The following is a 23,403-nucleotide window of genomic DNA, read 5'->3' on the forward strand; positions in this document are numbered from 1 at the left end:
TACAAATTAGACAAATAGGCAATTAAAAAGGCATATTTCTTTTTTTCCCCACACGATTACTTATTTTTTTATAAAAAAAAATCAAATTTGACAATGCATTAAAAGTTTGGTAAAGTGAACCATAGATTTAAAAAAATTAACTTTTATTACAAAAATTTATTTTTTTTAACAAATATTTAATTCATGTTACCATCCAATCAACTGATTTATTCAAACTAGAAAAAATCAGGCCCGGATTTAAAAAATTAGTTCGTTTTGGTCTTAGAAAAAATTTCACCCTGTATACGCTTTTTGAAAACTCTAATAATATAAATTTTACAAATTAGACAAATAGGCAATTAAAATGGCGTATTTATTTTTTCCCCACACGATTTTTTAATTTTTTATAAAAAAATCAAATTTGACTATGAATAAATAAAGTTTGGTAAAGTGAACCATAGATTTAAAAAAATTAACTTTTATTACAAAAATTATTTTTTTTAACAAATATTTAATTTATGTTACCATCCAATCAACTGACTTATTCAAACTAGAAAAAGTCAGGCCCGGATTTAAAAAATTAATTCGTTTTGGTCTTAGACAAAATTTCACCCTGTATACGCTTTTTGATAACTCTAATATGAATTTTACAAATTAGACAAATAGGCAATTAAAATGGCATATTTATTTTTTCCCCACACGATTACTTAATTTTTTATTAAAAAAATCAAATTGGACTATGCATAAAAAGTTTGGCAAAGTTTTTGCATAGATTAAAAAAATTTACTTTTATTCCAAAAATTAATTTTTTTTAACAAATATTTAATTTATACATAACGTATTGATACTTCCACAGCTTGTGCTGTACGTTACAAATAGTAAAACCCTTTTAGCTAATTTCCAGAATTTCAAAAGAAACAGGTCGTTTTGACTAATACGAAAACATTACCAAACATTACGTATAATATGTGTTTAGTGATTCATCGGTAGTGTCGTTTTATTGAATTCTCAGAATGTTATTTCAAAAGGCAAAATACTTTTGTAATTTTTCACTTCATTTTTGCGATTTAACTTTGCAATTCACGAATCTGCACCTTTTATTTTTTTAAATTCATAACTTTTACGAGAAGAAGACTGAAAGTCTACAACAATTTTCATAGTCTTCACAATGGTAAGAGATATGTGCTGTAAAAATTTCAGAAAAAAAAATATTAAAATGGAACAGAGTTGTAGCGAGTTAAACCGTGATTTCATTTTTTTTTTCATTTTTAGGTTAAAATTCAGATTTTGACAAATTTGATTTTTTAATAAAAAATTAAATAATCGTGTGGGGCAAAAATAAATATGCCATTTTAATTACCTATTTGTCTAATTTGGAAAATTCATATTAGAGTTTTCAAAAAGCGTATACAGGGTGAAATTTTTTCTAAGACCAAAACGAACTAATTTTTTAAATCCGGGCTTGATTTTTTTCTAGTTTGAATAAATCAGTTGATTAGGTGGTAATAGTGTAACGAAATAAAAATTTCTGTCAAAATGCGAAACTCGCCCTGTATATTATTAAGCAATGTGAGCAGACACTTTTTAATGGTCATTTGTTATTCCCCATAGGGGCCTCTATACGAGGTAGAAGTATGTACAGTTCCTCATGACTCACCCTATATGATGTCAAAATTAATGACACACTGAAAAACTAAGAAGAATTTTAGATTTTAGTCGTATAGATGTGTAATAGGTAAATAAAATTTTTTTCCGATTATAACGCCATCTATCAACAACTAGAATAAAGGTTATAGATGTGTATGTATCTCGGACGTACCTTTTTTTTTCTGTCACTTGTGACGCACTGAAGTTCTATTATTGTACTAATGTAGAGTTTTAATATTAAAATCATTAATTTTTTTAGGTGTACGAGGAGTATACAGAGGCTTAACAACCCAACTAGTAAGACAAATACCTAACACCGCCATAATGATGGCGACATACGAGGCTGTCGTTTACATCCTAACCGCCAGATTCAATACAGAATTCTACGGGAAAGAAGAAGAACATTAGTATTTCGATAGAATTTTCTTAAGTCTTGAAACAACGAGAGGGTGCTATCAAAACGGAGAGGTCTTTACGAGTTATGTATTACAAGAAGGCTTTACTTAAGTACCTTTATATATGTATATTTTTTAGAATCTTTGTATAGAAAATTCAGAGTATCCATTAGGAATCATCTAAGTTATATATGTGAATAAATGAGGAGAAGTGACAAATTAAAAAAATGTTTAAGTTTGGGAATGTATATATAATAATTAGAAATTTTAAATATTATAATTTTGTTATTGTGTAAAAAGAAAAAAATAAAATATCAAATTAAAAAAAAACTATTTTTCTGAACATTATATTATGATAATTGCACGTATGTAGGCAGTAACTATAACAACTGTTGGAACTCTAGTTTTCTAATAGAAAAATATTTTTGCAGGTACAACTAATATTTTTGTTAGAAGTTAGTTGTTCTAGCAGATGTCGCTAGGGCATCCCTGCCATTTCGTTCATTGCAATTCGTGACTGTACGCCGCGGGTTATTCTGGTTCAGTTAGAGAGAGCTGCATATGTGCCTCCTGATGAAAGACTAATTGAAACCAGGGCCGTAACTACCATTGGGGCAACCGGGGCAGTGCCCCGCAGGGGCCCCTTTTGTTTGGCCGTTCATAGATTTTAATGAAGAAAATAAATTTAAATTGCTACTTAGGAAGTTAGTTATTTCGGCGTAATAAAACCTAAAATGCCGTTGGAAGAGGGGGCCGGGCTAGGCTAGGGGCCTCCGAGACCTATCATAAAGATATAAATAGGGATGTTCACAAAAAATTAAAAAGTCATTTCAAACATGTAAAACGATTAAGAAACACCCTAGGAATAATTGTCCAAAATTTCAACAAAATTGAAAAAGCCTTTCTGTAAAAAATCTTTATTAGAAATCTAGCATTATTTTAAATTTCAAGAACGCTTCTCTATTGGCCTGACGTGACTAGTTGCATACCCCAAGCGCGCGCCATTCTCACAGTGTTACTGTTTACCTGTTTGACGTTTCAGGTCATTTTATTTTGTTCTCTTCTTGTTTTATCAGGGTTAAAGTGGAGTTTTATAGTGAATTTGTTTAGTTTAAAGTGGATAGACTGTTTGTAAGGACATATTTTGGGTTTTACAAAAATAAACAAATAAAATGGAAGAAGGTTTTCAGAAAGCCGATTCGTATAAACTACCGACTGTAGTGTAGATGTAACAATGGTGTATGATTTATTGGCATCTTGTAAAAAAATAAATCTACCACAGCTTTACTGAATGTATATTCCATATAATTTTCCATGTCTTCTTTAAGCTAAAAAAATAAAAGCTTAATACTCCACAAAAAAAATAGAGAAAGTTGTATGCATGCATTGTACGCATGCATATTGTATACATACATTGGCTGGTTTTTACTTTACCTTCGTTAGGTGTATTAAAAATATTTTTATTCTTCTTCATGTGCCTTGTCCGTTGTGGACGTTGGCTATCATCATGGCAATTTTAATTTCATTTGAGGCGTTTCTGAATAACTCGATCGATTTTTGTCCAAATCATTGGCGTAAGTTTTTAAGTCATGAGTGTCTTTTCTTTCGGGTCCGCGTTTGCTCTCTATTTTACCTTGCGTTATCAGTTGGAGTATACGATATTTATCATGCCTCATGATATGACCGAAATATTTAACATTTCGTTTCTTCATTGTAAAAGAGATTTCTTTTTGTTTTCCCATTCGACGCAATACCTGTACGTTGGTGTGGGTCGTCCAGGATATTTTGAGGATACGTGGGTACACCCACATCTCGAATGCCTCTTAGCTTTTTCATTAATGTTTCCATTATTGTCCAGGCCTCTGCGCCATATAGCAAGACCGGAAATAATAACATTTTAGCAGCCGCATTTTTAGTGGGAGAGATATTATGTCGCAATGGGTGAAAATATTTCTCGTGCATGTTGTTAAATGTTGCTACGTCCTTTTCAACTCTAGATTTTATTTCGGTTGTTTCGTATTTCGAGTTGACAACTGTTCCAAGGTAAAAAATATTTTTGAACTTGGATATTATACATTTTCATTTCAATCAATCTTTTCACTAAATTTTTAATGATTTTAATAAAATATAAAGTCATACCTACATCCACATGTAGGGGAGTGCATTTAGATTTTCACTTCGGAAAAAATCAAACAAGATAAAACTTTTTGTAATTTCATTAAGAAATGTTTAATAAACAACATATCAAAAAGTTCTACTCGAGAAGTGGGTGCTTCATTTTTTATTAAACAAATGAACAGCGAAGTTAGATGTTTTTTTTAAATAACTCCGAAAATATAATTTTTAGAAAAAAACTGACTTGACCATTGAAAAATTCAGAAAATTTTACAAAAAAAACCTTATATAAAGATTTTTCTAAAGTTAAATCTCTAGCTTCTGTAATTTTTTATTTATAACGCTAAAGTCACCCTTCTCACACACATTGGCGCACTGTAAACTAGCGTTGGAAGAAGTGCACGGTTGAGTTTTTTTAATGTAATTCTTTAACTAATGGATCAAAAGAAATATTACAAATTGGACATGAAAGAAGAAGAAATAAGCTATCTTATGGTTGTAATAAAAAGAAATAAAATGTATGGACGTAAGTAGGGTGTGGGCGGAAAGTGAGCCTTACATGAATTTTGTTTAAAAATGATTTAAAAATGTGTAACTAATACAATTTTACTTATAAAACTCTCAAATTTGCACAACTTACCTCTCAATCATCTGACTAAACGATGTTTCATTCAAAAAAAATTTCAAAAATTTAATTCAAATAATACGATGTCTCAAAAAATGTAATTTTTGAAAACTTCGTAGTTTTACAGAATTCCCACCACTTTAAGACGGTATTAGTCAAGTTTGAATAAATATAATAAAATTTTTTTGTAATTTTTTTAAAGCTTGGGATGTAGTCTTTAAAAAACACTGAATTATTTTAATTTAAAAATGAAATAAACAATTTCTTTTTGAGAAAACTTAGAAAGATAACAAAAATGTAATACAAAAACCGAAAATTACCTGCTGAAAAAATGTATATACAGAGTGATCAAAACTTTTTTCTGTAAAAATTACCTAAAATACATTTAATAATAAGCTTCAACAATAATAAATGTTCAACAAAAAATTTTTTTTAGCTCTTATACAGTATGTCTGCGTAACTTGGAACCTATTGATAACTTTTTTAATATCAGTTTACGAAAAAAAGTTATTCTTTATAAAATACTCTGCATCATATATAGCATAAGATGCAACCATCAAATATCCAATTTTGTTAATTTTGTATGAGGTATGTCAAAAAATATGAATTTCACTCAGGAGTAAAGTACCTTTATATTTCACAATATCGAAAATGTTTATAAAGAAAAGTTGTTTGGAATTAAAAACTATGTTTCAATATGTAATTATATCCTTCTAATCGAAAATTTGTTTTTTTTAAATATTCTTTCTAATACATTTTAATTTTTAATATCATTGTGAAAATTATTTGTTTATCTTTTTTTTTAAGAATGAAATTCCATATTTGTTTGATTGGATTCTACTTGTTTTTCATTTAAATATCCACCATTTTAGATCCCCCATTTTGAAATTTAAATTTTTAATCTTTAATTCAGATTCAACAACCTGTTAAAAATAAAGACAATAAATGTTTTAGAAAAATGTTCTTTCTTATGTTCTTTTTAAAAAAATCCGCATCTTGGATCCGCCATTATAATGTTAACATTTAAGTTAGGCTTATCAAAGCTCTCAAAAATAAATATATGTAGAAATAAATACATTTTGTAAAGAAATTATGATTTTACAACTATTTTTTAAGTTATCCGCCATTTTGGATCTGCCATTTTATAATTTAAATTATCCAGATTTGATTCAGGTTCAGCAACCTCTCAAAAATATCCACATATATGTAAACAAACTCGTTTTATAAAAAAAAATCGGATTTTACAACTACTTTTTAAGGATTTTTAGGAAAACAGCCGCCATTTTGAATCCTCCATTTTGAATTTGCAAATTGTAATGTCAGATTCGGGTTCAGCATAATCAAAACTAAAATAAAAACATTTTTTATCAAAATAAAATGTTGAATTCACCCATATTCTTAACATTATTTATACAAAACAATTGTTATTGTTTAAACAATTAATAAACAATTAGCGGCGAAATTTGTGAGTAGAACTTTTTACTTTAACATATTTATAAACTAACAAAAAAACTTTTAGAAAAATATAACCTTGTTTGATTTTTTCCGAAACATTGTATCTTTTCGTTCTAATTGCACTCCCCTAATGTAGTTATTTCAAGGTTTACTTTTACTGTATGTATTATTAGAATCCCGTTTTTAGGAATATCCCAGTTTAAGGAATACAAATTTGAGGTCCCGAAACTTTTTCATTTACTCTTTAAGGGGGTAGGTGCAATATCTTGGTCCAATGCTATTTAAATTCATTCATTTTTTTCGAATCCTGAGAAAACTAATAAGTATTTTTGAAAAATGTAAATGCAGAAAGAACAATTACAATATTACCAAGGGCCGAAAGTCTCTGGAAAACTTCTATAATGTTTATTTTATTAAGTTAGTTCTTTAAGTTAGTTATTTTAAGTTCTAGCTGCAACAAACCATTTCTTTTTCTGTTTTAAATTGGCTGGAACGGTAATAAAAATCTTGTCAGAACTGTTTTTTGATGTTAAGTTGATAAATTTAAATGAACTAATGATAAAAAAACACACCCAGGAACAAAACACCACTTATTTGGCTTTATTTTTAATAATTAAATACGTAAAAAACTGCGCACATTCAAATACACTGAGTAAATAAGTATACAAAACTAGTCGTCGATCAAAGACGTTACGACTGCTGACGTCACAGACCGTAGCCTCGCTGCAGGGTATCGTTTTTCTAGCGTCCAAGAAAATCAACATTATGAACTCATTTATCTTAAAAAATATACATTTTTAAACAGAGAACTGTTTTTTGATGTATTTACACACCTAGGAACAAAACACCACTTATTTGGTTTTATTTTTAATAATTAAATACGTAAAAAACTGCGCACATTCAAATACACTGAGTAAATAAGTATACAAAACTAGTCGTCGATCAAAGACGTTACGACTGCTGACGTCACAGACTGTAGCCTCGCTGCAGGGTATCGTTTTTCTAGCCTCGCAAGAAAATCAACATTATGAACTCATTTATCTTAAAAAATATACATTTTTAAACAGTTTTATTTTATGATTGTTACGTTTTTATATACCTTGTAATCTATTGAATTTAACTATATTTAAAAATTAGTGAACATCCCTATTGTTACTGAGGAAATTAGTTATTTTGGCGAAATAAAAACTTAAATGCAACCGGAATCGGGGTCCCCGGTTCCAGCTACTTTGTTTTAACCAATTTACCACAGACCAAATCTTGGTACGTTAAAGGAACCACATGGTACCACATATTGAAAAGAAAGGAAAGGATAAGATGGAATGAGCACATCAGGATCAGTCCCACCAGTACCACAGCATGATAAATCTAACAGCAGTAACATTCTCGAAGGCGCGTATCGCCTTCGACAGTGACTGCTAAAGGTACCGGATGTCGTTTTCTAATATCCCCGCCAAATTGGATTCTGCTCTTATTGGAGCTGTATAAAAATAACTTCCCGACGGTCTCCTCCTTTTTGACATTTTCCTATCTCCTTCAATTTTTCTTCCACTTTTTCCTTATCGAATTTTAATGCGTTCTCGATTTTTTTTCTTCCACCTATTCAATTCTCTATATCTCCTCAGCAATCTGGTTTACCTCTTCCGGCATTTTCTCTCAATAAACCTTCATATCTTCATATTTTCTATTCGGTTTTGAAGTTTCAAGAAATTTTCTTCTTACTGTTTCATTATATTATCTCATTTTATTTTACCATCTGTTAATTTTGTTGTTTTTCTTTTAATTACTTTAAAGCGTTTTCTTGTCTTTCTTCTTGAAAAGATGTTATATTGATGGTACATACTTGCAAAATTATTTAGCTTAAAATAAGGTGTTTTCAAAATTTTTTTGTGTTGCGTCAACTAAAATAGCAATATGTAGGTACAAGAAACTTCAGTCATGGAATGCATTAAAATGCGTTCTCAAGAGGTTAAATATCAAACATTTTTCCGGATCCCCCCTTCCGCTGGGGGTAAACCCCCCAGACCCCTCAGTAGGGGGTCCCCAGATTACGTTTGCCCCGGGGCCCCCAGCGTACTTACGGCCCTGATTGAAACCGGTAGGGACACTTGCCGTGCTCTCTGATTGAATTTGAGTAGAATGCGGCTGTCGTTTCGTATTCCAACGAAAAAAATGTTTATTCATTTTTAACTAAAATTTTTGTGTCGATTGTAGGTCTTTATGAGTTTGAACTTTGGACTCTGGAGTTGAGTTTCAAATAAATATCGGTTTAATTATTTTAAATATTCTGCAAAAAATCATTATGTTCTGAATGCTCGTCTTTTAGCCGAAATTTAGTTTAATATACTTTATTTATTGAAAAAAGGCAGTCACAAAATCTGTAGAAAATAGAAACTCAGAAATAGTTATTTTCCTAACTAGTGTGTAAATTGATACTTTCACGCACGAGACTGCCGTTGCCGTTGAGTGCGGGGAAGACACTTTCCGCATGAGTTAGGAACAGTATTTTTTCTAGGGCCGTACGTTTGAAAAAAAGTAACAAAAAATAGAGTTATATCAAATTTTATTTAGAAGTGAAAATACACAAATTAATTCTTTGACAAGGTTGTCAAAACCAAACTTTCAATATAATGGGTTACCACGACGACGATATTGGTTTCCATGACAACGATTCAAAACCATTGTAATTGTCTACTGATCTGGTTTTTAAATATTATGTCAAAATACTTTATTTCATCGAATTATCAGTAGTAAGTTGAGCTCTAAAATTCTATATTAATTTTAGAGATCGAGTGCAATTTGTTGCGATTATTTCATGAATAAAACTGTCCAAAACCAAAATTTTATTATAATTTATTTATGTAAGTACAAATTAGTACAATTAAACACACAGTTGTTATAAATATTTGACGATTGAAAGTCATCACTTTTATAATTTTTAAATCATTAATTGTCATTAATGTCACTGAATGTATTTTTTCATAGCAACGAAGGGCATCTGACGTAATATACTTGACGACGGGAAATTATCAAAAATTATCGGGTATAATATCACAAGAGAGTCTGGGCTCGAGTGGCTATTGCCCAATGACAACAAATTTGAGTAAAAATGAAGCATTATTTTCTTATTTATTCTTACTGTCGTGTGGTATTCGTAAGATTATTTTTTAATACGTACATTATGGATATTTTCTTAAATGTGACAGTTGTCAAAACTACGAAACTGGTTGCCATTAAACAGAAACAATCTACTTAAAAAAATTCTATCGGTAATTTTCTAGAGTAGATAATTCTCAGTATAATTTTAATCTGATTGGACAGAATTAAACACGTGATCAAATATCTTACTATACGATTGGAAGTTAAAATCATCAAAAAATAATCAGTTTAATTTTTATTTCTGTAGCTTGAAATCATGAAATAATCGCGCTAATTTCATTAAAACATGAACACAATAAGATAAATTTGAAATAAATTAGTAAATAATATCTAAATATTAGTTTATTGCATGTATTATAATATATTATAATGTCATATTACAAGATATTTTACTTTCCGGCACGCCGTACGGGAAAGTGCAACTTTCGGAAACGAAATGCATGCGTGAAAGTGGCTCTTTTAGCACGGCCGTAGAAAAATTTTTTTTCCAAAAAATATGTAGTTTTGAGTTTGTATGCAGCGGTGTCAATTTTATATAAAGTAATAGCTATTTGTATAACAAGGAAGGAAAGTGCTACTTTTCCTCCCGAGAATGAAGTTTACAGCCCGACGCGCAGCGGAGGGCAGTAATCATTCAAGGGAGGAAAAGGCACTTTACTCCCATGTTATACATATGATTTTTCCACCTTCCTCAAATAACAAGTCATTCTTTCATTTTTAAATAATTTATTTATGTAACTAACAAAATTTTTTAGAGAACTAAAACTAACCAGTAGGTGCATTATAACTGTCATCTGTCAAATATAAGTTAAATTATTAATGTAAACATTGTTAAATTAAAATAACCATTTACTGTTTTTACCATTCTGCAAAATAGTTCTATAAATAAACGGTAAAATGTATAGATACTTACGTAATAGATAATGGAATATTGTATAGGGCGTCAATAAGTTATTTCATCAATGACATACCATGACGTCACTTTGGGAGGAAAAGTACTTTTACTCCTAAAAAGTATACTTTCGGTAGAGGTAGGTGGAAAAATACTTATCCGGTCCAATTGAGGCCATAAATAAAACGAATCTACAGTGTGACCTGTTTAGATTTGGAGCAAACATAATTTTAAAGTTTGAAGTCATCCAATTTTTTAAAAGATCAATAACAAATTTTATTAGCGATTTTGTTATTAAAAATTCTCTCCACCAATGGATTTAGAGTGCCTCCAAATAACTGGGATCACTTTAAAACTTGAAGACCCACTTAAGTTATTAACATTTCCAAACATTCTGTATGAATAGTAATGGAAAATTTATATTTAAAGTACAGTAATAAAAGATATTTATGGACCAAATTTAAAATGTATATTTTCATTTTTCGATATGTAGAATACGTTTTCTGTACAATACAAAATTGCGACTGTGCGACTAGATTTAAACTGCATTCAAAGAGGTGATAGTAAAATTTCACAAGATTTATTTATTAAAGAAATGAGAAGTCCCACATGTAAACAATAAATCTGAAAATTCTCGTGAATCCACTTTCTGGTAACATCCTTAACAACCACCTAATTTATAATAGACTAAGAGCCGCTATAGGTGAAATTTCTTAATCATTTTAAGCACGATAAGAGCCTATAACTTAAATAGTAGAACCTAAAAGAAAACGTTTGAACACTGTACCGTCACTTTTCAGTGGCACATGCGTCGACAGAGGCGCATCAAACTTTCCACTTATGGACGGGATAATTAAATTAAAAGTTACCCTCCTACCAGATTTAATTTTTTTTCATTTTTTACGTTCTATGTGATAACACATAAGATTCAGCATAATTTTATCCCGCCACTTCATTTCTCGTTTTTATTTTTTTTAATTTTAAAATCCCCATAAAATTTTTATGGGGTGCACAAATTTCATATGTGCCTCCTGATGAGAGACTAATAAGTTTCGAAACCGGTAGAGGTGCTTGCTGTACTCTCTGATTGGACTAGAATATGGTTCGGCTGTATTTTCGTTTTGCAACGAAATTGAAAATGGTTATTCATTTTTGATTTACATTTACTCTGATTGGAGTACGAAGGGAACCATTCTCGTTGGAACTTTACCGCGCTGAGCAGATGGGACGTGAATTGTAAATTGTAGAATTCCCTCATCTTCCTTAGTCTCAGCATCCGTATGGCTTGCATATTGTAGAAGCCTCGGAGGTGTAACCAGAGAAGGTTCCCATTGTTTGCATTCTGGTGGGGTGTAGAATAGCATTATGTTGTTTTATATGCCATTAGAGTGAAAACTTAGTCTTAATAAACTCTTAATTTGTAACGATAAAGTCATTAGTTTTCTATATATGAGTCCAACTCCATATTTTTTAAAATTCGCGTTTTGTGTACAGAAGGCTTCGCTTTATAGGTATCTTTCAGAATAAAATTGGCCCAACTCCTAATTATATCTACTGAAGCAGAGATGGCACCACTTGTATCGAAGCCGTCATACAAAATCAAAATATTTCAGTTTAAACGTGGTCTAAGGTTTTGGCCTCACGGGCAGTTTTTTACGGCCGCCGTAAGAGCAGTAAAAATCAGCGCGAAATGGGTTCCACGGTGAGAATAGTAGATGGCCAGACTGAGCTGTAAAATATCGCGTGGCCATCTACTATTCTCACCATGGGACCCATTCTCGCGCTGATTTTACTGCTCTTACGGCGGCCGTTAAAAACTGCCCGTGTGGCCAAAGCCTAAGTTTAAGTGTCATTATAATAACGGTACAAAGCCGGAGTTGGACCATTATCACTCTGAATTAGCACGCCACTTCGGGGAACGTGTTTTGAACTTGCATGTATTTTAATTAAAAAATGAAAGTTTTCGTTATGAATTCCGACGACAATGAGGATTATAGTGATTCTGGATCAGAATATCTACCGAGTTCAGACGGGAATAATGAACATTCATCCGGTGAGTACTCATAACTTAAGCCTAAGAGTAATGATATTTTAAGGAAAAAAAATAGTATCAAATTGCAATTAACATTTTAGTTATTTAATTAAGAGTACCTAATTAAGTTTATCTTTGCGTAGTTTAGGTCTCAATTGTTTAAATAACATTATTTAAGATATTTTTCCTTTTAATTGCACTAAAACATTGTGTTATTGTTTTAGACTGTGATGAGAGCTTTAGTAATGAACAACTGCTGATGGAACTCACTGCAAATCCGATTTCCATCACTCCTGGTCTAGTACCACAACCAACACCATCAACGAGTGCCCAAGCTGACATTCCGGGGACTGTTCAGGGGGAAGCAGTAGTAATTGAAAATGAGCCAGCTGCTGTAGAAGCCGTCATAAATCAAGGTAATTCTGTAACATCTAGAAAACGAATAAGAAAAGAAAAAGAATGGAAAATACACCAAAGAAAGAAAAGTAGAAATAGTGGGAAAGAGTATTTTGCCAACAATGGAATGAGAGTACCCGAAAAGCAGTTTGATAACCCAGATTGTGGTTGTACCAAAAAGTGTTCAACTTTGTTTACAGAAACTGAGAGAAAAACAATATTTGAGGAGTTTTGGAAACTTGGAAATTATGTTGAACAGAATCTATATCTCTATGGCCTGGTAAAATCGAGTGCTGTAAACCGTAGACGTCCAAAAGATGGCTCTGGTGTTAACAAACAGCAAGTATTTCACTACTTATTGAAATATAATACGAAAACACAGAAGGTATGCAAGAAATACTTCCTTGCTACGTTTAAAATAAGTAACGGACGCCTATATAGATGCATATCTAAAGCTGTAGCATCTGAATGTAAAGAACGGCGTGGTGTATCAAGTTCGAGACAACTAGATGACTCAGACATCGTAGAACACATCGGTATGTTTCCTGCATATCAGAGTCACTATTCGAGATTGAAAAACCCTCATCGAAAATATTTAAACAGCAATCTAACAGTAAAAAAGATATACGATCTCTATAAAGAAAAATGTGCCACAGAGAATAGGGAACCGAAGAAATTAAAGTACTACTACTGTTGAAGAAGTCTTCAACAGTAAATTTAACTTGCACTTTAAACCGCCCCACCGAGATACCTGCAAGTTATGTGATGAATTTGAAGTGAAAATCAAATCTACACGAGAAAAACAACTCAAGAAACGATTACTACTACAGAAAGATCTACATCAAAGAAAAGCAGATGCTGCCAGAGAGAGTTTAAAGAATGATTCAAAGAAAATAGATGAAGCCTATGTGATTACATTTGACTTACAGAAAGCGCTACCCTACCCAAAATTAACTACTTCAGTAGCCTATTATAAGAGGAATTTGTACATATACAATTTTGGCATACATTGCATGAACAACAAAACAGGATACATGCATGTATGGGACGAAACTGAAGGTGGTCGTGGATCGCAAGATATTGCATCATGTTTAGTGAAACACCTAAAGCAAGAAGGTTCTTCTTATGAGCATGTAATTGCGTATTCTGATTCGTGTACGGGTCAAAACCGTAACATTAAAACAAGCCTATCGTTGTTAAAACTTGTACAAGATCCAGACGTAAGAACTAAAATTAATATATTTGAAGTTCCTAGTTTCTGGTCACTCCTACTTGCTGAACGATGGAGAATTTGGTATTATAGAGAGTGCTAGCAGAAAACATGCTCTTATTTACAGCCCTCAGGAATGGATACAAATAATATAAAAGTAACCTCACTTTGTCGTCACTGAAATGCAGCGAGAAGAATTTTTAAGCACAGAAATGTTGGAAAACGAAGTAACAAACAAAAAGAAAACTATCTGCGGTTATAAATTCAATTGGTTAAAAATTCGATGGCTCCGTTTTCAACGAGATCGTCCGCAACAGTTCCAGTTTAAAGAAACATTGAACGAATGTATGGAGTTTTACACGTTAGATATTTCCAAAAAGAGATGCGGTAGACCCATGAAAAACCTGTGCAACGTACAGGAAGGTCCTCTGTATCCATCCAGAAGAGCACTCACTGATGCAAAAAAAGAGACTTGTTAGACTTATTACCTTACAGAAATCTGCCGACGCAGATAGCAACACGGTATTCAACAGCTATTAATGAAGAAAATCGCCCTTCAGCTGACGAGAATATCTTTCTATCGTAATTATAAAGTTCTTCAAATAAATAATTCTTTGTATTACTGTGCTTTATTATAATATATGTATATGCAATATCACAGTTAGATATTTTTAAAATGCAGAAATTATTAACAATGACAATAATTAAACCTCATCCAAATAAATTTGTTCCATATTTTTAGGATAAGAAAAAAATCAATCATTTTAAAAATGGTACAAGTCCAATTTTATTTTTTCAAACACAACTTAAACTCAGTATTCAAGCAAGATTTCAATATTTTATGTCATTGTTATAAAACTAAACATCTAATATTAATTAAAATCCAATTACGGTACATATATGATATTTCTAGAATTAACTATAACTGATTTCACAAAACCTTCAATATCTCAGTTTCAACTTTTGTGGAGTTGGACCATTGTTATTCTGGGCGCCTCATATTTGAAGTTAAAAATGAAAAGGCACACATATATTTTGATTAATGTATTATGCTCCTTCGTATTTAGCTTCAAATATCTCGAAAACTAATGGCTTTATCGTTACGAATAAAGAGTATGTTATTTTCATAGAAAGTATTGGAGAATAAAAAAATTGCACTAAAATACGATATTCCGCCAGTGGCGTAGAATTTGGGAAGGGTCAACCATTCACGTTCCCCCATCGTACGCCTCTGGTAGTAACCAGAAACGTTTGTTTAACATAATTTAGTAGGGTGTACAGTACCAGCACCACTTACTAAATTTCGTGTTGTTGTCCCATGCCTGTCAGGAAATATTCAAAAATAAATAAAATAAAAGTTTAACTTTGACACCCTGTATTTCGGTTAATATCAACTTTTGTACTAAGGTAACTTAGCATAAATCGACCTATTTTAACCTCAGGAATCTAAGGTTAAGCTATGGCCCATTCTTTACCAAACACCCTGTATAAAAGCAGACTAAAAATCTAAAACTTAAAGGAATAACTTAGAAAACACAAAAATTGCCGATATCACTTAATTAACCTATGAAATGCCAATTGCGTCAAAATTTCATAACAGTGGACTAAACTTGCCTATTACAAAAAAGCATTACGGCGCGGTAAATTTGAATTACTCCTCCTGGTTTAAAGACAGAGTATAGTGCTTAAACCATTGATTAAATTAAAAAAAATATTAGTTCGAATAATTATTTCTTATTTCTATGATTTTTGATTGTGATAATTTTCTTAATTCATATTCACCGCTTTATCAAATTCGACTTTTTTTGCTATTCTTGACCTGAGGTCAATATCAAAGAAAATGTGCGATAGCATATTAGAATTTACGTCCATCAAGTTAGCAGAACACAGTTATTCTTATACGATAATTAAGTGTAAATAAAATGCAAATTTAATGTTCCAAGAAAAAATTTATTGCTCTTTTTTTAAGTTATCACATGTTCTGCTAACTTGATAATCAAGCTAACAGAACAGTAGTTCAAAAATTTGATAAATCATTTATAATTAAATGCCAAAGTATTCTCTGAATTTAATGTAAAGTTAATGTTCCAAGAAAAAATTTATTGCCCTTTTTTAAGTTATCGCATGTTCTGCTAACTTCATAATCAAACTAGCAGAACAGTAGTTAAAAAATTGATGAATTTTAATGTTCTAAGAAAAAATTGATTGCTCTTTTTTTAGTTATCGCATGTTCTGTTAACTTGATAATCAAGCTGGCAGAACAGTAGTTCAAAAATTTCATAAATCATCTATAATTGAACGCCAAAGTATTCTCTGAATTAAATGCAAATTTAATGTTCCAATAAAAATTTATTGTTCTTTTTTTAAGTTATCGCATGTTCTGCTAACTTGATAATCAAGCTAGCAGATCAGTAGTTCAAAAATTTGATAAATCATTTATAATTGAATACCAGAGTATTCTCTGAATTATATGTAAATTTAATGTTCCAAGAAAAACTTTATTGCTGTTTTTTTTTAAGTTATCGCATGTTCTGCTAACTTGATTTCAAGCTAGCAGAACACTAGTTCAGAAATTGATAAATTATTTATAATTGAATACCAGAGTATTCTCTGAATTAGATGTCAATTTAATGTTCCAATAAAAAATTTATTGTTCTTTTTTTTAAGTTATCGCATGTTCCGCCAACTTGATATCAAGCTAGCAGTAGTTCAACTTTAACATTGAACAGTAGTTCAATAATTATTGATAAAATATTAAATAATTGAATACCACAGTATTCTCTGAATACTGTTCCAACGATAAATTTAATTAAGAAGTTAATAAACCGTGGGAATTTTACCAATAATTACTACCAAAAGCAGATGCGATTAGAAACTCTAGAGCCATTCTCTTTCACTGCACAATAGAAGTTTTTGTACCATATTCAGGGTTGCCAATTTAGCAGATTTTGTACTAGATGTAGTAGAATTTCTTGTGATTTAGTGCGAAAATTTTAAATCTAGTAGATTTTAGAATCTAGTAGAAAATATAGTAGATTTTAGTAGTAGAACATGCGATACCTTTTTTTTCTACGAGCGTGGAAAAATGTCTACTTTCGCGCACGCATTTTAGTTTAGAAAGTTTCACTTTTCCGCACGCGTGTTACTTTTCCGCACGCGTGTTACTTTTCCGCACGCGGTTTTTACTTTTCCGCACGCGTGTTAATTTAGATATGTTAATATGGCCTTAAAGTAATTATAATACATGCAATAAACTAATATTTAGATATTATTTACTAATTTATTTCAAATATATCTTATTGTGTTCCTGTTTTAATGAAATTAACGCGACAATTCGATGAAATAAAATTATTTTGACATAATATTCGAAAGTCAAATCGGTAGGCAATAACAGTCGTTTTGAATCATCGTCATGAAAACCAAGATCGTCGTCATGCTAACTATTTATATTGAAAGTTTGGTTTTGACAACCTTGTCAAAGAATTAATTTGTGTATGTATTTTCATATTAATTAAATTAATTGATTAAGATTTGGTAATTTTTTAAAGACTCTTAGAAAAAATATTGTTCCTAACTCTTGCAGAAAGTCTCTTTTCCGCACTCGACTGCTTGCCGAACTCCCGCTTCGCGTCGTTCGGCAAACTGCAGTCGCGTGCGGAAAAGAATGACTTTCTGCACTTGTTAGGAAAATAACTATAAAAAAAGAGCAATAAATTTTTTCTTGGAACATTAAATTTGCATTTAATTCAGAGAATACTTTGGCATTCAATTGTAAATGACTTATCAAATTTTTAAACTACTGTTACTTAATAATCAAGCTAGCAGAACATGCGATAACTTAAAAAAAAGAGCAATAAATTTTTCTTGGAACATTAAATTTTCATTTAATTCAGAGAATACTTTGGCATTCAATTATAGATGATTTATCACATTTTTGAACTACTATTCTGCTAGCTTAATTATCAAGTTAGCAGAACATGCGATAACTTAAAAAAAGGGCAATAAATTTTTTCTTGGAACATTAAATTTGCATTTTATTTACACTTAATTATGGTATAACAATAAAATAACTGTGTTGTGCTGACTTTGTTCTGCTAACTCGATGGACGTTTAGAATTTATCGAAAATAATTGAATTTATAAATTTAAGAGTTTGTGAGGTATTTTTTCATTCGTTGAAGTTGAAAGGCATATTCGGCATTTCTAATCGCACCTGTATTTCAACCTAGTGTTCAAGATAGGTTGTTACTTAGTAATCAATGTATTAAAACTTGGGTGTGAATCGTATTCACTTGTATAGAAAGTTTAGATTGCACACTGTACCTATTACTTTTATTCTCTTTCTATTAACTTTTACTAAATTCAATAGTTTCAACTATAAAAAATAAAACGTTCTGTGTCATCTGCATACCTCTAGTTACTTAGCTTCAGTTCATAGACGCAACCAGGGGGGGTTTGGAGGTTAAACCCCCCCCTTTACCATTGGGATGAACATTAATCCCTATACCCCTAGAAAGTCTTCAGTAGTTGTAACCCCCCCCCCCATAGGATCATCCTGGTTACGCCGTTGCTTCATTTAGTTTCATTCCTTTCTTAATATTACATTTGCCAGATTCTTTTTTAGTCATATTGCTCTAGCAAGTGAGTTAAATGACTAAACAGGTTCTTTTATATATCTAAAAAATTGTATTTTTAAACTGTTTCTGAACTAAACTTCGGAAAATCAATTACAGTTACAGTTTATTCTAAAATTGTTTGAGAATTCCCAAATAAAGACAGTGGCGGATCTACGGGGAGGGAAAAGGGGGAAATTTCTCCCCTAATAAGGTCCAAAATAAAAGAAAAAAATTTTTGAAATATAAAAATATATTAGCTGACATGAAACTTAAACCACATACAGACAAATTCAACCCAATAAATAAGCTAGTTAGTGAAATTGAGGAAACTTAATGCATATAAGATATTATTTATGCCTTTTAAGTGGTTCGGATTTATCTTTGTTATGTATTTTGGTTGGCGTTTCAGTGGAAGTTCCCCCCTAAGGCAAATTTCCCTTCCCAATGTCGAGATTCGCCACTGAATAAAGAGATATTAAACCAAGAAGAAAATCAGAGAATCAAACTTCAAATAGTTTTTAGAAAACTTTTTAGAATAAGTTTTATTATTCACTGATTGTAAATTTTACCTTAGACAATTTTGAATTTTGTAAAAAAACTATTCTAAAATTACTTTTTGTTAGTAATTTTTAAGAATAATTATATTGAGACGGAATATTTTTGATTGTCTTGAACATGAGGAAAAAGAATTATTAATTATTTGAATTTTTCATTTAGTTTCAAATCTACTGCCTATTTGATGATACTATAAGATATTTATAACTTGATTTTTACACAAAATTGTGTTCTTAAGTAAGATTGATATTCAGTAATTACCACTTTACATCAACAATAAATTGATGATGAAATTGACCAACTTCTTCAAGGACAAATTTGACGTGTACAAAATGTATGGTTTGTGGTACAAAACACAATTTGATATCCAATTTTACCCACAGATCACCTCTAAAGTGTTCTGTGATTTTAATGTGAATCAAAAGAAAATGAAAGAATTTGATGAAATAGAACAATTGGACATGTTTTATTTTGTCAAATTTCTTCATTTTCTTTTTATTCGCGGCAACATTGGATATAAAATTGTGTTTTGTACACGTCAAATTTGACCTTGAAAAAGTTGGTCAATTTTTTCATTAATTTATTGTTGGTGTAAAGCGGGTATAAGATTGACATTACTGAAACAAATGTTTGGTAGAAACCAAGAAAACATTATTTTCGGATTATTGTATTCTAGAGTATTTTTCTTAGAATACACAATATTCAGAAGATTTAGCTGATTTTTCATAGTTTGGAGAAATAAGCAACATCCTTTGTTTTATTGTAAATTAAAGTTCAAGGTATTTTCTTCTTGATTTCGCTCTACCTCTTTTGTAGTGATGTTGAAAAAGTAACTATTCGTTACAAAGTACTCGTTACTTACGAATACCGAAAGTAACGATTACTGTACAGAGAGGCAAATCGTTACTTTGATTACTCTGATTACTTCGTTACTTCGTACCAATCGTATCAGAGCGAGTAACGACTATTGTATCTTCTTTGATTACTTTGATTACTCTGATTACTTCATACTTCGTGAAGGTCGTTATTATATCGGAATACCTATAAAAAATACCTACCTACTGAGAACTACGATTCTCGATATGATTACCGGTACTCAAATACAAAAGTAATCATAGTAATCAAAGTAACAAATACTGTAAATGATTACTTTATACAAAATACCTACCTTCTGAGAAATACGATTTTCGATATGATAACCGGTACTCAAATACAATAGTAACAAAAGTAATCATAGTAATCAAAGTAACGAATACTGTAAATTATTACTTTGTACAAAAGTAACGATTTATAACGAATACTCGAAAGTAACTGTAATCAACATAACTACTCTTTTGGGACGGTGATTGTCTTTCTTATTCCATGTGTTAATATTCCACTCTTTTTTTTTTCTTTTTAGTATGAGGTTATTAATGTCTTCAATCGCGGTCACTTTGCAGTACAGACTGTTATGAAGAACAGTGTTACATGTTCTACGAATGTACAATAGCTTACCTACATTTAGCTTATCGGCAGTACTCGGAACATTTTAAGTCACTAGTATGTTTATTAATTTATAGCCTACGTTCCATTTATGTGTCTGGTATTCAACATCTTCCAATTTTTCTACATTTATATTTACATATATCAAAAGCCTCTGAACCCTTACCCTTGAATACACCTATTTTAGTCTTCCTTGTGTACAGGTTTCAGTGGCGTAGCTAGGGTGGGGCGGAGGGGGCGTTCCGCCCCGGGTGTCAGCCGTTTGGGGGTGATACCCGTACTTGACCACAAAAGAATGAATCGTTAATTTGTAACATTTGTAACTTTACTCACTTTGCAATCAAAATACAACTCGATATTATTTTGTGAACACACGAAACCGGGAAAAGTCGAGGTCTAAGAGGCATTTCTTGAATTTTTTTCATTAAAAGGAAAAAAGCAGTTGATCTAAGTACCTAAGTGACAAAATTCTCAAGAAGCTTGAAATGTATGGTTTAGATATTACGAAGTCCCGTTCACAGTAATACGATAATGCAGCTCTTATGAGCGGCGCACATGGAAGAATACAAGCTATTATTAATGCAAAAAACAAACATGCCATTTTCGTTGGATGTATTGTTCATTTAATTAATTTATGTGGCCAGTACACTTTTGCACAAAATACATCTTGTATAACATTTTTCGGAACTGTAGAGGCTATTTTTTTAAATAATATTTTGCTTCCACTAGCTGCTGGGAAGTGCTCACTATGCTGTAGTTAAAGTATTGGCAGAACATTTTGATAGTGCCGTTGATGCAATTGAGGAAATATGTCATAAACAAGAAAATTTAGTGCTGCCCACATAGGCGTAACCAGGGGGTGGTTTTGGAGGTTATAGCCCCCCTTTTGGATGTACTTTGAGCTCTATACGCTTAACACCATTATTATTCCATACCCCTCAGAGACCTTCAAGTAGATGTGACCCCCCCTCTGAGCATCATCCTGGTTACACCTCTGGCTGCCCAACCTTATGCCCGCTGTGTGTAATTTCACATTTCTTTGTTTTCTTTTCTTTTGGAATAATGTACTAAAAGAAATAAATGTCCTTCAAATTGAATTGCATAAGATATTCAGATATTGTAAAGGCATAATCAATCAATCAAAGGCTGATCAATCAGCGACCAAAATAGGGGCACTTCGTCTTTATATTACAGAAAAACGTGGTCATATTATAGATGAAACGATAGATTATGCCACGAAAAAATATGAGCACGACGACATTCATACCGAAAAACGAATTTGCCGTCAAAAAACGAATGGATGGTGACTTAGCTACCGATACAACAGGACTCACACTTCGAGTCGAACTTCAAGAGGATAATATGTTGGAATGTTTTAACTAACATTTCAATGTTGAACTCGAAACCAGATTAAAGTCCATTCATGATGTGGCTTTATTGTTCGAGTTTGTTTAGACACACACTTTGCTTTTATAACGAATAGTGAAAAGTTGAAATTAGCTATTTTAACATTTTGTGACTTTTACTATGAAGAGCTAGGTATCGCAAGAAGTAGAAATCCTCCTGCTAGAAATACCAAGGCTCCGAAGTCATTTACAAGCCTCTAAATGGTTAGCTGTAGACTTTGGGAATTTGAATATGATTTCATGGAATTCCTCCCAAACTGAATGGTTTTATTAAAATTAAAATTGTTTATGACCATTTGTTGCTTCATGTGAGAGAAGATTCAGTAAGCTTAAAGCATTACTTGCGAATAGCAATGTCGCAAACAAGGCTAAATAACCTGGGTTTATTAACTATCGAATATGCAATACAAAACATAAATATAGAAAGTGTGATTTCAGGGTTTGCCGCTAGTAAAGCTAGAAAAAAAAAAGATTTTAATTCATTCACATAATGTAAAAAAAAAATTAATAAGCTGTTATATCAGTACTATTTACTACGATTTCATTCTATAATTCTTAATTTTTCATTATACGTTCAAAACATATGTTTATCGGATTTCCGTTGATTTTCACAATATTTATTTTTAGGATTTGGGGTTGTCAAATGATGACCGCCCCGGGTGTCACCCATGCTAGCTACGCCACTGACAGGTTTATTGCCAAAAACAAATTTAAAATCGTATCTTTTTGTAATATTTTTGCTCGATATCTTAAGTCTAAGAATTTGTTCTGTTCTAAAAAAATGTTCCAATAGCTTATGATTAAGTATATTTATTTATACAAATATTAACATTATTTATTACCTTTACTGCGAATTTTTCACCACAATTTCAGTTGGAAATACGTTTATTTTGACGTTTCAATTTCCATTTTGGAAATTGTTCTCGAATCTAACCCAGTCATGTTATTCTTGTTATTTCGAGAACGATTTAGGTAAGTAGAAATCGAAACGTCAAAATAAACATATTTTTAATTGAAATTATGGTTAATTACCATTAATGGTAGTAAATAATAAGAATATTCCACAAGAAAATCACTTCCGAATATATTAAATTTTAGTAATTGTTAGGTTAGAATACAATTTTTTTCTGTTTATGCACAAATATACACAGTGGTTCAAAGTAATTTTATTAGTACCCTTTAAATTATTAGCTTATTTAGAAAGTCTACATTTTCCAGAGTAAAATTTTTGTAGAATATAAGTATTCATGTCGCTTTATGTAAAAAGTTTTTTTGGTAGATGTACATATTTGTTAAAAGAATATATTATTATTAGTAAGAGTATATTGTTTAAGTATACAGATTTTACTTAGGAATTTTTCCATATTTGGTCAACTGTTAAAAGAACTGAAAGTTTGATATTATGTATTGTAAAGTTATTAAATAAATGAATGTACTATA

General features: G+C 31.2%; 1 protein-coding gene across 1 annotated transcript in view; it reads left to right on the plus strand.

The window, feature by feature from the left end:
- LOC114330193 (mitochondrial carrier protein Rim2) overlaps positions 1-23,403 on the plus strand; it is a 257,195-nt gene extending 233,792 nt beyond the window's left edge. The window contains exon 5 of the mRNA XM_050646861.1: positions 1,886-23,403. Within this exon, the coding sequence (XP_050502818.1) occupies positions 1,886-2,034 (149 nt within the window). The 3' untranslated portion in view covers positions 2,035-23,403. The remainder of the gene's footprint in view (positions 1-1,885) is intronic.

The sequence above is a fragment of the Diabrotica virgifera genome, chromosome 3, assembly GCF_917563875.1.
Source record: "Diabrotica virgifera virgifera chromosome 3, PGI_DIABVI_V3a".
NCBI classification, from domain to species: Eukaryota; Metazoa; Arthropoda; class Insecta; order Coleoptera; family Chrysomelidae; genus Diabrotica; species Diabrotica virgifera.